Raw genomic sequence first — 17,128 nt, forward strand, 5'->3', positions numbered from 1 at the left:
TTTGTGTAGTTGCCCTTAGACAAAAAGAGATGAAAACAAACAACAACAACAACAAAAACCAAACAAACAGAGATGAAAGCAAAATCCTAAAAGAATTAGCCTTCTCAGTAATCTAGGATGGCTTGTGAATTCTTAAGGCTTGTTAATCCTTAGAAATCAATGACATATGAACAACTCTCTGAGCCTCAGTTTCCTCACCAGTAGAATGGGATAAAAATAGTATTTACTTTATTGGATGTAATGTATTAAATGAACTGACTGTACAGTAAATATTATATAAGCTTGTAAAAAAAATAATAAACTCACAATTGGTGCAAAGCATTTAGTGAAATAAGCTACTTGGCAGTCTGTGTAGAGAGCCACATGATAATGATAAGCTCAATCTAAACCACTTTCTTGAGGAGGACACGGCCTGGGCAGGCCGGAGAGTCAGGATGAGGTAAGGTAACATGAGGAAGGCAGATTACTAGAGAGCCTTCCACCTCATGTGTCATTTTCTAATTTTAGAAAGCTGCTAGCTCCATCCCAAAAAACAACTTGTTGTGGAGCATGGGGGAGGGAAGTGAAATGATTCATCATTTTAATAAATGCAGGCATTTGATCAACAGTTATTTGACAAAACTCTACTGCTGGTTTTTCAAAAGAGCTTGGTTTATCAATATGGCCTCCTGGTCTATCCAAACATCAGTTCCAAATCAAAATATCTTTGACCTACCGCTACCCATAGGGAAAGAGATCTTAAACACTGCAAATAAACTGAAACACTACTGAATTCGGAGAGATTTAAGAGTACGGAACTAGAAGTTTCAACGTCTGTACCAAAATATCACGGGGAAAGAAAGGAAAGGCCTTTGTAATACTTTCCAACTATATAAACTTTGTTTTATGTATTAAGCACCTAGTGTATGCACAGCCTATTGCATCAAGGTGTCCAGAGCTAGCAGACACAGAGAGATTAAAATAGATACAAGGATCTCAGATATTCAAGCTAGATTATCCTGTGTATTGGCCTCTATGTTGTGGTAGGGCAAATAGCAATATTTGTTATTTAAATATACTTTGCTTGTATATGTGGAGAAAATGGGCAGGTTCACATCTAGGCAGAGACACTTAAAAACCTAACAGGTTCCTGAGCTAAGAAATCTTCTTTAAAGGCTGTTTTGAAATTCAAAATTAAGTAACTTACCCCACAAATGGCCTCTGGAGATTTCCTCACATTTAGATTTAATGGAGTGTGATAGACACTTGTAAAAGTGTTGTTCTTGGGGTTATGGCTACAAAAAGTAGATATAAACCAAAATTAGAACTGTACTTTATCCAAGATGATTGACTATTCTTAAAGGCAGAGTCATGTTTTATCAAAAATATAAAACCTAATAATTAAATTCAAGATTTTCCAGGCAATGCGTCCTAAAGAAAACAAAGGCTAATCAAATAAGTTCAACCTATTTAACTTAAAGACCACATTTAACTGGAAATGATCACTTAAAAACTTTCTGAAGAAATAGAAAAGGATTCTGAAATTTTTTAAAAGAAAACGTTTTAAAGCTTCATGCATATTCATGGAAATTACACTGTTCTGCACAATATTTAATACTTTGACATGAGGTTGTAGTGGATAGATTTGATCTTCTCCTTATAAGAAATCTGAAATTTTCAACTTTCTGTCCATTGCATAAAATCCCGTCTTAGGTCTCTGTAATGATTGTATGGAAGTAAAAACTTTTGAGAAGGCATTTCTTGGATTTAACCCTGGAGTGTGTGATTTGAACCTCTGGTTGGCTACTTGTTTAAAAAAAAGATAAACACAACTCAAGAGGTGGTGGGAAGAGGCGTCAAACACTTACGCATGACAGTATGGCTTTTTCTGGTGACTCACAAAGTTATTAACCGACAGCATCATCTTGCAAATTTCACAGTGAAAACATGCTTTGTGCCATATCTAGAAATCAAACAGAAAAGATTTAGCAAAATTACCTTTTTTTTTCAGACTCAGTATTCTTAATATATTTCAGGGTAAAAAAAAATGAGCTTTAGGGATAAAATGGTGATAAAACACACACACACGGGTACGATACATAAATGAATTAAAAAAAATTGAGGCAATACAGGAGATGTAGCTAGAAATGGGTAGAAATGAAGAAAGGTGGGGAAAGCGTCTTATTTTGGTGGTTTGAAAAAACCCACATGTCCATATGTGAGAAGATAAATTTCTCATGTTTGTTATGATTCCCAAAGGCCAAGAAAAGTCTACTGACCTGGTCTAGACAGCTGATCTTCTCAGCAGGGTACACTCCGTACCCACACCTGGAGCAAGCTTGCACATTCATCTTGAAGTCCGAAGACAGAAGACAAAGATAGGTAACAAGGAAGAAATCCAAGGAGAAGCCCCAGTCTAGTTGTTCAAGTCTCCAAAATCCCGACCCCTAGTAAATTTCTGTGGGCACCCTGACCGTTCAGAATCCAACTTCCGCTTTCCTTTGCTGACCTTCTAGTTTGAAGTCAGCAGCTGGATGGTTTTTAAAGCTGCCACTTACTCAAAGGGCTATTTTGGCAACTCTGCTCAGCACGCATGCGTCTGGGAAATAAGGTGGAGGTATTCCTAGCTGACATGCTTCTCTAAATAGAAAAGTGAACTCACACCAGCATCACGTTTATGTGGATGACCGAATCCTCGTGTATGATCAGGCAGCATGTAGTAGTTTAACACTAGCTGTGATCATAACCCAAGAAAAGAACTCAAAGGCATTCACCACACCCTCATCCAACGACCAAATGAGAAAGCTGGCTCTGTGAGGCCTGTGACTAAAGCAGAAAGTCCAGCTCCCCCTGCAAAAGAAAATAAAACAGGATTGATTCACTCCACGGGAGGGTAAATACCATATTTGAAATTTGGCCTTGTCTATTAAAAATGTTTAATATTACTCAGCCATAAAAAAAGAAATAATGCTATTTGCAGCAACATGGATGGACCTAGAGATGACCACATAAGTGAAATAAGACAAAGAAAAAGATAAATACCATATGATATCACTTATATGTGGAATCTAAAATACAACACAGGGCTTCCCTGGTGGTGCAGTGGTTGAGAATCCGCCTGCCAATGCAGGGGACACGGGTTCGAGCCCTGGTCTGGGAAGATCCCACATGCCGCGGAGCAACTGGGCCCGTGAGCCACAACTACTGAGCCTGCGCGTCTGGAGCCTATGCTCCGCAACAAGAGAGGCCGTGATAGTGAGAGGCCCGCGTACCGCGATGAAGAGTGGCCCCCGCTTGCCGCAACTAGAGAAAGCCCTCGCACAGAAACGAAGACCCAACACAGCCAAAAATAAATAAATAAATAAATAAATTTTTAAAAATCCTTTAAAATACAACACAAATGAACATATCTATGAAACAAAAAAAGACTCAGACATAGAGAACAGACTTGTGGTTGCCAAGGGGAAGGGGGGTAGGAGTGGAAAAGACTGGAAGTTGGGGATTAGCAGAGGCAAACTATTATATATAGGATGGATAAACAAGGTCCTACTGTATAGCACAGGGAACTATATTCAATATCCTGGACAAACCATAAAGGAAAAGAATATGAAAAATATATATGTGTAACTGAGTCACTTTGCTGTACAGCAGATATTAACATAACATTGTAAATCAACTATAATTCAATAAAACTTAAAAAAATAAAGATGTTTATAAGAGTAGGACGGCAAACTTATTAAGATATCAATTCGTGTGTAGCTTCTGCAAGAACGCAAAAATAAGAACAGATGAGAACTCTTTGAATGCCGGCTTCTGTATGTTATCCTGGACCGTTCCAAGAAGTCCTTGCCTTCCAGGTCTTGCTCAGTCCCTTGCCTCCCAGGCTTGAAAGGGAGCAGCTTGAAGACAAGCTCTCTTCTTGGCTTTGTGAAGCCCCTCATTGCCTTCAGGGATCTACCTAAATGTCACTTAAAACAGACCTTCCAGAAACAGCTTACAAAAGATGGCACCACACGTGTCCCTCTCCTCAGCTCACTGCCTTCTATGACCTCCCCCTGCTTTATGCTCTTCACAGCGGTTGCCACCACCTGACCCCTTAAATCTTACTATATCTACCTTTAAAAATTATCCATCTCCTCCATCAAAATATGAGTTCCATCAAAATAGGATCCTTGGTCCTTGTTGTCCTTTCTGTATCCCCAGTGCCTAGAACAAGGTCTGATATGGAAAAGGTGCTCAACAAGTATTTATCAAATCAAAGAAATCAACTTAATACCCACACCAAAATACCTACAGGGGACAGAGGTGAAGCCATAGGTCACAGGCCCCATCTGAACCACTCCTCCGCCCCAGCAATTTGTCATGAGGCAATCAGTACCCGGCACTGCCAAATATTATGATTTTTCCAGAAAAGCCAGATATCTGCATCTGCACCTGAAATTCTCTCTTTTGTAAAACACTGGGAATAAAACAATAAAACAGAAACATGGGCAGTACTTAGACGGCAGGCTACCAATTAGTGATCTGTGGCCTAAAGAAAAGGCTCTAAGGAAACTCTGCTGGAGGGACCCCAGGTAAGGCAGAGAGAAATCAGTAGTGCTTTTGTGTTGTGTTGGGAGAACCAGGGGGAGGAGGCCACGGAGCAAGGGAAGAAGAGCAGCGTTGCCATGACACTAAGGAGAGGGTGCAGTGTGAGTTTCCCCACAGATGGAGAGTGGGCACAGTGCTGCCTTCTCAGCATGGGAAGGAGGCTCTACGTAGGGGTTCTAGACCCAGGAAGACTCCCAGGCTGAAATGTGACACAAGGCAGCCTGAACAAAGGGGAACAGCAAAGGCAAAGAACTAAGACCTATAGGTTCCCCAAACGTTTTGCTCTGTGTGGGATTTCTCCAGCCTTACCTGGACCTGGGCTGGAAGCCCCAGTAATCGCAGAGAAAGAACTCTGCCCCCATCCAGAGGGATGAGGAATCGCAGCCAGATTTCCTTTAAAGAAAAAAACTACCTAACACTTCTCTAAGGTTGTGATTGCATCGCTGCTACAAGTTCTCGGTCACCCTTGTGAAAACAAGGATGACCCAAATGAAAGATGTTAAATTTGACTCCTACCATCACTTCTGCTTTTAAAAGGCACTTATTACGTATCAGAAGTAGTGAGGAAAAACAACCCCGCAGAACTGGAAATAGGACAGTTTAAGGAACTAAAATGAACCCTCGTTGCTGGCAAGAGACACAGAGCCTTCATCTGCTTGATAGACCTTGTGGATGGTCTTCCCTGTGTCCAGCCGACACCTCTCACATCCAGTAGAGCCCCTCCCCCTTGTCACAGTGATTACATGAGGTCCTCCGAGCCTTAGCCAATGAGCACACATGCTCTTCTGGCCCCCGGCATCGGTTCAGACAATGTGTGTTAGCCTGGGTTCCCGAAAAAACAGAACCTGGGGCAAAGGCTTATGTGCAAGGACTTTATTCAGAAGTATGGTCCCAGGGAGCAGAAGTAAGAAGGCAGGAAATGGAGGGGGGAGAGTCAACACGAGGGTCCTTTCCCAAAGAAGCCACCGGACACTGGATCTCTTGGTCTCTACCTTCCAAGACGCCACACAAACAACTGCTACCCAGGAACGTCTGCTAGAGGAAGGAAGCGGGAAGGAAGTATCTGTTGGCCCCTGTCTCCCATTGGTGAAAGTTTGGCCCCATTGGGTTTTAACTGCCCTACACATCCATGCTGTGTATGCACCCAGGGAGACCCACAGCATCTTATGCCTCAATAGCAACAGGGGAAAAAAGCAAAAGCAGCAACAGTGAAGATGGCCAGGGCCCATACAGAGCTAGCTGCCACCGCCCAGGCTGGACTGGCATACATGGGCAAAGGTCTAAGACAGGTGAGGCTAAGTGGATGGAAAGTGGCTCCTGAGAGGTGTCTGATACATTGTCCAATCAGCAGAGAGCCCAGGACTCGGGCTTGGTGACGCTGAGCCAGAGCCAGACCCTGTAGAGGCTTGTTAATCCTTGATCTGGATGCTTTTGCCAACAGTGTCCCATATTGCTTTGGCTCATTTTTTTTTTTTTTTAAGTCTTGACTCATAGGGAGATTGTGATCAATGAAAAACCCCACATTTTGTTTCACATCAATGACTATCATGTTCAGTATACAGGCGATCGATTTCCTTTTGGAACTTAAATGTAGCACTCATTTCTCTCTTTTAAACTGCATCCTGTTGATGGCGGCCCCATTGCTTCAGCCGGTCAAGATCTTTTTGTATCTTGGTTCTGTCCTCGAGACTATGAGGTAATTCTTCCCAGCTCTGAATCATTTCCAGTGCCCTCCAGGGCCATGGATGCCAAATGGTTTTGAAATTACAGAGAGATGACAAATGTGAAGTAACAAGAAAGCTACCAAAGCCTTCACTCCGTCATCGTCACTCTGGTTAGATTGGGCTTGCTCCTCCCGTGCTGGGGGTGCGTGCCTCCCTTAGTCTAGGTTCTCCCAAAAGTGGAGCTTGAGATGAGCACTTGGCCGCAGGTGCTTGCTTTGGGCGGTGATCCCACAAGGCAGGAGTGAGGGTTTGAGGTGAGTGAGCCAGAGGAAGAAGAGTCAATAAGGGCCCATCCTGATCTAATTACCACTGTGGGCAACTAGGGCTCAATCTTGCTAGGGACCCTCTGAGGAATCGTGTAGAATGTGCCCCCAAACCGTCCCACTGAAGGACAGGAGGCTGGGACACTTATCCACCCAATTCTCACCTCCCATCAGCTGCAAGTACTCTCAGGGGCAATAACTCCCTGCACCTCTAGGGTACACCCTCAGCACTAGCTGAACAGACTTTTACGGCTTTGGAGGAAGCCCAGAGGAAGAGGAGCAGAGAGGTGCTACTGCAGGAACTTAAGGAGGTCCTGGTGCCACCCAAGGAGCTATTGGTGAGCCGAGGGGCTGTGGCATAGGGTACCCCAAGGGTCAATCACTCAAGGAAACTGATTGTGCTAAGGGTAAAGGAAAGTGTTTGTATGAGGTACACCATGAACTCCCACTGTCCTCCTTTCCAGCCGATGGTGTCAATTCTGTTCCATCCTTCCTCTCCTCTGCACTGTGCAAGCTGTGACCAATACTTGGGGTGGAAAATTAATGAAGCGAGGGCTTGTCTCTAGCTGTCATGCTTTCCCAGGTCAGAATTCCCACCCCCATCCCTTTATGTCTGGGGGAATTTGTTGGGGGTGACCACATGGGTTTAGACAGGGGCAGAATAAAGTTCCATGGGCACCCGTTGATGACTTCAGAATCATGTTCCTCCATGCAGTCATGAGGTCTGTGCACTAGATGGTGGTGACCATAGTTAGGCAAGTATCTTTCCTCACCTTGGGGAAGCCTGAACTTCTGCTGTGGTTGCCTTTCCCTGGACCAAAGGACCACAACACACACTGTGGGTGGGGGGGAGCTTTCCCTCTGAATCAAGAAATGGATATTCCCAACTGCTGAAGGCCACAGAATCAGAAAGGAGGCAGCCCTTGGATTCAGGATACATAGGTCTAGCTTCCTGGGTCCAGTCAGGAGAGAGAAACCACCCAGTAATCTGAACAGGGAAAGGTTGATACATCAAATGATTAACTATAACAGGGGATTATAATATCAAGAGTAAGAAGTAAAGAGAACTTAAAAAAATACAGCTATTACAGACATAGCACACTTGAAGATAACATATGTATTAGTTTGCTACGGCTGCCATACAAAGTGCCACAGACTGGGTGGCTTAAACAACAGAAATTTACCTTCTCACAGTTCTGGAGGCTGGAAGTCTGAAATCAAAGTGTCAGCATGGTTGATTTCTTCTAAGGCCTCTCTCCTTGGCTTGTAGATGGTCGTCTTCACTCTGCGTGTATCTGTGTACTAATTTCTTCTTATAAGGACATCAGTCATATTCAATTAGGGCCTACCCTAATGATCTCATTTTACCTCTTTAAAAATTCTATCTCTGGGCTTCCCTGGTGGCCCAGTGGTTGAGAATCTGCCTGCCAATGCAGAAGACACGGGTTCGAGCCCTGGTCTGGGAAGATCCCACATGCCGCGGAGCAACTAGGCCCGTGAGCCACAGCTACTGAGCCTGCGCGTCTGGAGCCTGTGCTCCGCAACAAGAGAGGCCGCGACAGTGAGAGGCCCGTGCACCGCGATGAAGAGTGGCCCCCGCTCGCCATAACTGGAGAAAGCCCTCGCACAGAAACAAAGACCCAACACAGCCAAAAATAAATAAAATTAATTAATTAATTAATTAAAAAAAAAACCTCTATCTCTAAGTAAAGTCACATTCCTTGGTACTGGTGGTTAGGATTTCAACACACGAATTTGGAGGCAGGAGACACAATCCACTCCAGAACAACATAACATGACATAACTTAACTTGTCACTGCCCTTAGAGGGCCTAAAGAAGAGACTCCCCACCCCAGGGCTGTGACCCAAACCTTATTGGAGAGAGCACGTTCATGGCTTACTAGATGGAGGGAAGTTATTATGGGGCTGTGCCAGTGAAACTTGCTAGAACTCTGTCCTCTAGAACTTTCTGGAAATCTACCCTCTAGGTGCCAGAGAGAGCTGTTCATGGGGAGTTGTCTCAATGGAGGCACCCTGCTACAAAATCACCTGAAGGGGGTGCCAGGGAAGCTGCTAGCTGCTGGGTGCTGCTGGCCAGCAGGCACAGCTGGGCGCCGGGGAAGCCAGGTGTGGTATAGGAACTTGAGAAGCCACCCCTTCTGCATGAGCCCGATTCCTCAAAAGCATGGCAGACACACCAGAACCAGGGAGCAAAAGCTTTACTTCCTGCAATCTTTCTCCAGCGCCCCCTACTGGCAAAGCTGAACATAGGGCCACACGCAAAGGGCCCACTTCCATTTTCACAGAACAGACCAGGGAGCTTAGAGGCAGTGGTTAATAGGTACAGCATCAATTCCTCCTTCCAGGGAATTCTGCCTGGACCCTGAGCTTCCCACTCACCCCTCTCCCCCTTTGCAGAAGTCTGCTGGTGCCTCAGACAGAGTCTGGGTTTGGGCCTGTGAGTCCTAAGAGTGGCATTTCTGTTATTCAAGGGATTATCCTTCAGTGGAGTCCTGTACGAAGCCATAGCCTGGCCTGAGCTGTCCTGTGAACAGCTGGAGAAGCAATCACCGGTGGCACCCCTTGGGGGTGCAGTGCCCGCAGGGCGAGGGTGGGACTGCAGAGCTTGGCAAGATTAGCAGCAGCAGCCTGGTGACCAGAGCAGAGGGCTGGAGGCAAGGTCCAGAGGGACCAGCCCAGGAGCACCCATGAGGCCAGCCCTTGGGAAACCATCTCAATATGGAGTCGGGGATTTTTCTGGGGTGAAGAGGAAGACTCATGCTCTACTCATGTGAGTTTGGAAAGGAAGCAGAAAACAATGATATGGGCCAAGGCTGGAGAAACACAGGAAATACAATTAGAAGAGAATATCATTCGGATCTAAAGGGTCAGTACAATTATTATAGAGGAAAAGTTCAAAATTGTTTCTTGCCTTTCACATATCTACAATTTTATTTGTCGGTACAGTGATAATCCAGCCTCGGAGCAATACATTTGGAGTTCCCATGCCAGTCTACACTATGGAACTGAAAAAAGAAAGTTTTCCTTCAAACCGCCTTTCTACCTGAGCCAGCAATGAATTCCTGTGTGCAACACATTTTAACAATTGCATGATATAATTTATGGTAGAACCTTCTTGTGGATGAAAAATTCATTATTTTTCTAGGCAACCTGATCCTGGTTCTTCCACTAGAAAGCTTGTGATGTTGGCAACCTCTCTGAGCCTCAGATTTTTTATCTATAATATGAGCAGAGAGATTAGTTGTTAAGGCTCCTCCACATCTAACACTGTTTCATCATATTTCAGGAATAACTTGCAAAAACAATTTTATAAATCAGATAAATTAAAGAGTAATTTATTTGCCTTACTAATAGGATTTTTCATTTCTCACGTGATTCACAATTGAATTCCTGCAAAAAGTAAGTTATCTTTGTGTCTACAATAATTTAGTTTGCCTGATATTTTGCAAAAATGGGTATTTTTTTAAGCATAAGTTTATTATTTTTAAAATTTATTTATTTATTTATCTACGGTTGCATTGAGTCTTCGTTGCGGTGTGCAGGCTTCTCATTGCAGTGGCTTCTCTCGTTGCGGAGCGCGGGCTCTAGGCGCACGGGCTTCAGTAGGGCTTAGTTGCTCCGTGGCATGTGGGATCTTCCCAGACCAGGGCTCGAATCCCTGCCCCCTGTATTGGCAGGCAGATTCTTAACCACTGCACCACCAGGGAAGTCCTGCAAATATGGGTATTAAAGAGAGTAGTGCAGCCTGTCTTAGTCTGTTTTGGCTGCTATGACAAAATACCACAGACTGAGTAGCTTATAAACAACAGAAATCTATTCTTCACAGTTCGGGAGGCTAGAAGGCCAAGATCAGGGTGCCAGTATGGCTGGGTTCTAGTCAAAGCCCTCTTTGGGTTGCAGACTGCAATTTCTCTCTGTGGTGGAAAAGGCCGGAGAGCTCTGTCTGGTCTCCTTTACAAAGGCACTAATGCCATTCACCAGGGCTCCACCCCCAAGATTTAAGCACCTCACAAAGGCCTTACCTCCTAATGCCATCACTTTAGCGATTAACCTTCAACATACGAATTGGGGGGTGGGAGTGGCACAAAAGGTCAGCCTGGAGCGCAGCCATAGTGGAAATAGTGTAACTGCCTGTTTAAAATATTCAGGAATTCAGTATTCTGGCAGAAGTTAATAAATTATAATTACTCCCTTACCCTTGCCTGGGACCAGCCTTTCTTAAACCAAGAAAGTGTCCTTACCTGGTGAGATTTTACGGACAATATTGAAGCCTCAGTCCCAGAGGAGAGCAAATAAAAGACAAGATGTGGTTCTTGCCCGATGTCACACCACGAAGGTTCACTCCTTTCACTCAAGGCGTTGATAGTTTCACAGTCAACATCTCTGGTGTGAATAAAACTGTAATTTCTCCTCAGCTATTTACACCTCAGTGCGACTGTGTTCATTAGCTGGTCCCCTGAGGAGTCTCGGAGAGCAAGGCCTTGGAGGCCTCAGGTTGAAAAAGGACAAATGTGGGAGGGTGCGTGGGTGCTGCGGGAGTGGGAGACGCCGGGGTGAAGTGGTGTTGGGGGGACTCACTGACTCTCCCACAGTAGACCAAGTCACGGCCACGTACCCAGTGGCTGACACATGGGGGCGCTCAATAAATAGTCCATGAATGATTCTGGCGCTACATCCAGGCCAGCAGGCGGTGTTAGGCACTGGGGACGCGCTCTGCAGGAAACGGAGTTAGCGTCCTGCTGCCCAAGGGTGAGAAAGGCGCGCCAGGGAGTGGAAGCAAGTTCTGGAAGGCGGGAGACCACGGCGGCTTCCAGCGCGGGCCCCTGGGAGACGGTAGCTCTTGCAGATGTGGGCGCCCCGTCCCCCCGAGGGGCGCAGCCCGCGCATACTGGGGTCAGGGTCTGGCGGGGGAGGCGTCCTCGGGCCTTGGGAACTGGGTCCCGGAGCTGGTGTGGAGGCCGAAGTCCAGGTGTAGACCCGGGCAGGAGCGGGGGGCTCCGACGAGCGCCCCATCGTCCAGAGCCGCGAAGCCGGCAGGGCGCGCTCTTCAGTTCGCCTGGATGGGGAGGCCGCGTGCGGCGGGTTTGCGGAGCGCGCTCTCCGGGTCACTTGGAGCGCGGTGTTAGAGCTGCGCAAACTTCGCCCAGCACGCTCTCCGGTGCCCGCGGCCAGCTTTGCCGACGGCGCCCTCCGGCGATGGCGCGCGCGACAGTTGGCCGGCTGGGCTGGGCGCGCTCTCCCCGAAGGGGCGCGCGGCGGCCTGGTGGTCTTGCGCGCGGCCGACTTTGCGGAGCGCGGGGGTTCCGAGCCGGAGGCGGCGTCCGCAGCCCCGCCTGCCCGGTCCGTTTCCAGCCCCGGGCGACTCCTCCCCTGGCCGCGTAGGGGCTTTTACTTTCGCTTTCGTTCGAGCAGCCGCAGACCCTCTCGGCGGAGAGACGGAGACGGTTGCCAGCTCTGGCCTCCCGATCGTCGAGGGAACGGTAACTTTGGCCCCCGCCTCCGCGGCGCCTCTTCCGCCCGCCGCCGCGCTTCTGCCCTGCCTTCCCCTGCCTCCTTCCTCCCTTCCTGCCGAGCGCAGTCGGTGGGGGCCCGGTCCCTTCGGGCTAAGCGGCCCCGACGGCCGGCGCTCAACTTCGGAGGAGAAGGCTCTCCGCCACCCACACCATAGCCTGCTTTGCTCAGCTTGTCCTCCCTTACATTCTGGTCCCCGGGCTTGGGACACCCGGTACTGTTCGGGATTTGGAAAAGAAGGAGGGGTGGATTTAGGAGGGCGGGAGGGGTGCGTTCTCTCGCCTCCTTGCCCGTCAGCTGTGGGGCCTTGGCCCTCTGTGCTTGTCTGTGAAATGGGGTTAGTGGTGGGCCCGGGCTGACGGTTGCTGCGACGATGGAATGAGGTGATTGTGGTGCATAGCCGTGCGTCTGTCAGGGCTTAGCAGGCTACACGTAAGCCGCTGTCATCTTCGTTCAGGTACCCTTGTGCACGGCTCTCGAAGATTCCTTGAGGAAGCGGAAGAAGGCAGGACTCTCAGGCTGCAGCCTTTCACCATTGTATTCAACTTCGCTTTTTTGGGGGCAGTAAAATTATATGTGGGTGATTCTGAGTCATTCCCAGCCTTTTCCCTTGAACTCCTGGGCTGGCCAAGGACGTGGCCCTAACCTTAGTTTACTTACAGGCTATTTCCTCCTTTAGGGCCTATGGCCTGACCTTCATCCCAGGTAGCCCGTCACCGCCTAGGTTCATAATCCACTTCTGCTTCCTCTTAGCTCTGTGGCTTTGGGCAGGTTACTTAACCTCTCTGAGAAAACTGAAGTTTCTTCTGCAATACAGCCTCCTAGCAGTGTCGTGAGCATCAGGGGACAGTGGAGTACTTCAGTGCCCAGCAGAGCCCCCTCCCCCTCCAGGTGCCGGAGGTGAACGGTGGAGGTCCCCTGGGCTGCTTCTCTTTGAGCCTTTTAGGAAGATTGTCTTCATTGGGGCAAGAGTGAGGCACAAGTTGTATTATGTCACTTTTCAGGGGAAGCAGCTGCAATGAAATTCAGACAGTAGCTGGGAACTGATTTCCTACCAGATCTGTACCAGTCGCCTATTAAGTATGTATAGAAATAATCACTAGAGGAACTTTTTTTTCAGTCTCCACAAAAGCTGTTTAAAATATTAATGTGATTTTAAAATACCAGTGAGGGTTGACAGTTGAATGTTGTCTTAGTCTTGAGTTCTGTGGGCAGTGGTGATAACAGGGACTACTTATTGAACATTTAGACACCATGCTTAGCATTTTACATGCATTGCTCCATTCATCCTCATAGCCACGTGTGACTTAGGCATCACCATTTTCCCATTTTACAGATGACAAAACTCAGGAGAGGTTGATGTAAACCCCTGGAGGCGCTGATTTAAACCCCTGGTCTGTGGTTCACCATAACTGGGTTCTCAACCGCCCTCCTAGGTCCCTTTGGTTCTGTGGTCTGTCCCATATCAACAATTTATTCGGGGCCCTGAAAGATTAAAAATTTTTAAGTACATTTCAGTTGTGACATTTATAAAGAAATTTTGAGTGCCTACCATGTACCTGGCACTTTTCTATAACTGGAACTATAAAAGGATGATTAAGATAATCTACAAATAAGAGTCCTAGTGGACAATAGTAAGAGTAATAATAATAATCAGCAGAGTGCTTACAGAGGGTGCCTGACACTGTTAATGCTTCATGTGTATTATATATTCATTTATTTAAAGAGAAGATAGATGTTTTTAACAATTGAAACAATTGAATAAGCAATATTCCCTTGAATGGATGACTGCTCTTTGCAGCCTGAAGCATTACAGAGGGGACGAATACAAGAAAATAACGCCAGGCATGCCCTCTCCAAGTAGAGCAGACTGAGATAGGCCTGAAATGTCTTGGGCTGTGAAGATAAGCAGAAATAAAAGGTCAACACCAAGTCTTGGCTTGACTGATATGATGTGACCAAGGTCAGGCTCCCCACTCGGTCACCACTCTCGTTCTGGTGAACTTGATTTCACCCAGAAATTAAGCCCAGTCTCACAGGACTAAGAAAGTCACTGAATGTTTAGCCTTACAGATTTAAGAGTAAAGCCCTAGCACTGCCTCGTTTTAGACGCACACTCTGGCAACTTGTTAGAAGGGACTCTTGCTGCCCTCCTAGACGGTAAACAGCACCAACCCAGAAAGATGCTGTAGGTTTCACACAGAAGACCCTTCTGGCCTAGTGTTTGCAGAGAAAGTTCTGGAGATCCTCCCACCGCTGAGCCATAGAAATCAGCCTGTTGCTAAGTCCAAAGCTCCCTCCAAAAATCTGGGAGGGATGCGGGATTCAAGCTGAGCCCCTCCGTCGATGGAGCATGTCAGGTGTTTAACGGACATGCAGTTCCCTGTGCCTCCCTCACTTCCACCCTCTCTGCTTCCCCTTCTCAGACCTCAGGTCAAACATTTCCTCCCCTGAGAACCCTTCCTAATTCCTCCGGGGCTAGGTCAGGTCCCCTACTGTGGCCGCAAGTTGTTCAACCTCATGGCACTGATCACGGTTGTCCGTCAACATTTGTGCTGTTTATCAGTGCCCGTCTCTGAACAAGGCAGGACCAGGTCAGGTGTATCCCCGGCTCCTAGCACACACCTGGTGCCTTGGACTTCCAGGAAATTATATCTATATATAATGGTCACATTGTTATATCATCATACTTCCTAGATTCGGTCTTTAAGATTAGCCTTAGCAAAAGACTCAAGGTTTCAACACCACATGTCGAATTTAGTGTCTTTTTCTGGTGGATTTTGTATAATATTAACTTGTTAATTTTGAAAATACTTCCGTGCTTTGCTAATAACAATCCGCAGTGAAAAGTAACTAAGTCTGTATAAAGGAAATGAAATAAAAATGACTGAGTGTTTTCTGCACGCGTGGACTTAACGCTCATCTCCTCTGGGGATGAGTTATCTCTGTTTTCAAGAAGCATTTTGGGTCCTAATCAGAAAAATCTTACTGCCTCACAACTGGAAACAGGTTGGTGGCTATGATGGGGGGTTCACGATGTGTTGAGGAACAAGATAGCCATCGGACTTCTCATTGTCTTTGTAAAGATCCGGCTGCAGGATTCGCCCTTCCTCTCACTTCTCTCCTCACTGCCCAGCTCACCCCTAAATAAGCTGCAAGGTGACATGATAATGCCTCTCGGGACTCAAGGACACAAGGTTGGCGTTTTGCCATCTTGGATACCTCCCCCCAGTTGGATTCCTTCTGCCCACCTCCAAAAGTCATTGCTTGTGCTCTGGGGCACGGGTATTCTGTGAGATAGATGCCATCTTGTTTTCCAGCGGTGTGAAAACATCCCTGGGTGAGCCTGACGGGAACACAGACCTGCAGCTGCCAACCTGGCCCACTGTGCGATTGCTCAGAGATAGAGATCGGCAGGAATTAGAGTCTGGAGAGGTTTCCCTTTGTTACTGAAGGCCAGTCCCTTTACGGGAAAGGACACAGGACTTGGTTTAGGAGAAACAACTCAAGGCTCTGCTTCTGACCAGCTGTGTCACTTAGCTAATTCTCTTCCCTCAGGGCGTTGATTTCTTCCAGCTTCCCATTCAATTAATATTTATCTAGCAAATGATTTTTTTTTAATAAATTTATTTATTTTTACTTTTGGCTGAGTTGGGTCTTCGTTGCTGTGCACAGGCTTTCTCTAGTTGCGGCGAGCGGGGGCTACTCTTCGTTGCAGCGCACGGGCTTCTCATTGCGGTGGCTTCTCTTGTTGCGGAGCACGGGCTCTAGGCGCGCGGGCTTCAATAGGTGTGGCACGCGGGCTCAGTAGTTGTGGCTTGCGGGTTCTAGAGCGCAGGCTCAGTAGTTGTGGCGCACAGGCATAGTTGCTCCATGGCATGTGGGATCTTCCCGGACCAGGGCTCGAACCCCTGTCCCCTGCATTGGCCTGCAGATTCTTAACCACTGCACCACCAGGGAAGCCCGATCTAGCAAATACTTTTTGTGTGCCAGGGGCCTCTGCCATGATGAACTTACATTGCCATGTTTGAACCAAGCAATAAGTAGAGTGCAAGTAAACAGGATAAATAGAAGGGCTGTAGAGGGACTGGGGGAAGGGAGGGAGTTGGTGAGGTAGGTGTAATCCAGGAGGACCTCCTGCAAAGGTGCCATTAAACTGAATTCTGAAGGTTGAGAACTAGCCAGCTGGGCAAAGATGGCCTGTCCAGCAAACATTTGGGTGGTGACTACCAGAAAGGGAGAACCAGAAGCCCTGATGGAGCCTGAAATGAGCATAGCAGGCCCAAGGATGCCAGGAGGCTGGGAGGCCGAATGGTGTGGTGGTGAGGGGTGGGTTCTGAGTGCTTGTTTGCCGGCTTCAGATCCAAGTCTAGTTTACTAGTTACTTAGCCTGGGACTAGTTACTAACCTTTTCTAACTGCAGCTTTCTCATCTGTCAAAAGGCAGTGATCATAGGGCTGATCTAACAGCATTTGGGGGAGTGTTAAATAAGATAATGCTTATGAAACAATTAGCACAGCAAATAATAAGTGTGAGTTTCTATTCTTATTATTGCTATTTTTACTACTTAAAGTAAGGGAAGTAGAAGGTGAGTAGGGGATCCGACTGGCTGGCAGTTAATCCTAGATCAGGGGTTGGCAAACCTTTTTTGTAAAAGGCCAGGTAGTAAATATTTTAGGCTTTTTAGGCCACATGATCTCTGTCACAATTAACTCTGGTTGTGGTGGGAAAGTAGCCACAGACAGCATGTAAATGAATGGGCGTGGCTATGTTCCAACTTTATTTACCAAAACAGGTGGTGAGTATTTAGAGTGAAATTTTTAGCACTGAACACCTGTATGTAGGAAAGAAGTAAGGTCACAAATCAGTAAATTCAGCTTCAACCTTATAAAATTAGAAAAAGGAAGAACAAATAAAATTCAAAGAAAAACCAAACAAACAAAAAAACAGGTGGTGGGCCATAGTTTGTCATCGACTCCAGTACTAGATAATGAAGACCCTTAAGATCCAAGGAGTTCAGTTTGAGGTTTGAACTTTTAG

General features: G+C 46.8%; 3 protein-coding genes across 5 annotated transcripts in view; 1 reads left to right on the forward strand and 2 right to left on the reverse strand.

Annotated features, from left to right (window-relative positions):
* Positions 1-2,746, reverse strand: part of NRAP (nebulin related anchoring protein) — a 69,608-nt gene extending 66,862 nt beyond the window's left edge. The window contains exons 1-4 of the mRNA XM_068548601.1: positions 2,642-2,746; positions 2,259-2,330; positions 1,848-1,942; positions 1,187-1,274 (exon numbers count right to left, since the gene is read on the reverse strand). Coding sequence (XP_068404702.1) covers positions 1,187-1,274; positions 1,848-1,942; positions 2,259-2,330; positions 2,642-2,695 — 309 coding nt within the window. The 5' untranslated portion in view covers positions 2,696-2,746. The remainder of the gene's footprint in view (positions 1-1,186; positions 1,275-1,847; positions 1,943-2,258; positions 2,331-2,641) is intronic.
* A 7,926-nt stretch (positions 2,747-10,672) lies between these two features.
* On the reverse strand, positions 10,673-12,486 carry LOC137767202 (transcription initiation factor TFIID subunit 4-like). Its single transcript, XM_068547916.1, has 4 exons — positions 12,449-12,486; positions 12,128-12,305; positions 10,819-11,962; positions 10,673-10,708 (listed from the first exon to the last, which is right to left on the reverse strand). The coding sequence occupies exons 1-3, from the start codon at positions 12,484-12,486 to the stop codon at positions 11,306-11,308; spliced, it is 873 nt and encodes a 290-aa protein (XP_068404017.1). The 3' UTR covers positions 10,673-10,708; positions 10,819-11,305.
* Positions 11,306-17,128, forward strand: part of CASP7 (caspase 7) — a 30,749-nt gene continuing 24,926 nt past the window's right edge. Inside the window, exons 1-2 of one of the 3 annotated variants that reach the window (XM_068548602.1) lie at positions 11,348-11,410; positions 11,990-12,057. The gene's annotated coding sequence lies outside the window, so the exon portion shown is untranslated. The other 2 variants (XM_068548604.1, XM_068548603.1) reach the window with 2 other exon arrangements.

This window comes from Eschrichtius robustus, chromosome 7, assembly GCF_028021215.1.
Source record: "Eschrichtius robustus isolate mEscRob2 chromosome 7, mEscRob2.pri, whole genome shotgun sequence".
Taxonomy (NCBI): domain Eukaryota; kingdom Metazoa; phylum Chordata; class Mammalia; order Artiodactyla; family Eschrichtiidae; genus Eschrichtius; species Eschrichtius robustus.

Coding starts and splice junctions, on each gene's coding strand:
- LOC137767202 (XM_068547916.1), bottom strand. CDS start 12,486: ATGCACCACAATCACCTCATTCCATCGTCGCAGCAACC. Junction 12,306..12,448: donor ATTCCATCGTCGCAGCAACC/GTCAGCCCGGGC, acceptor AATCCCGAACAG/TACCGGGTGTCCCAAGCCCG. Junction 11,963..12,127: donor GGCAGGAAGGGAGGAAGGAG/GCAGGGGAAGGC, acceptor CGAAAGTAAAAG/CCCCTACGCGGCCAGGGGAG.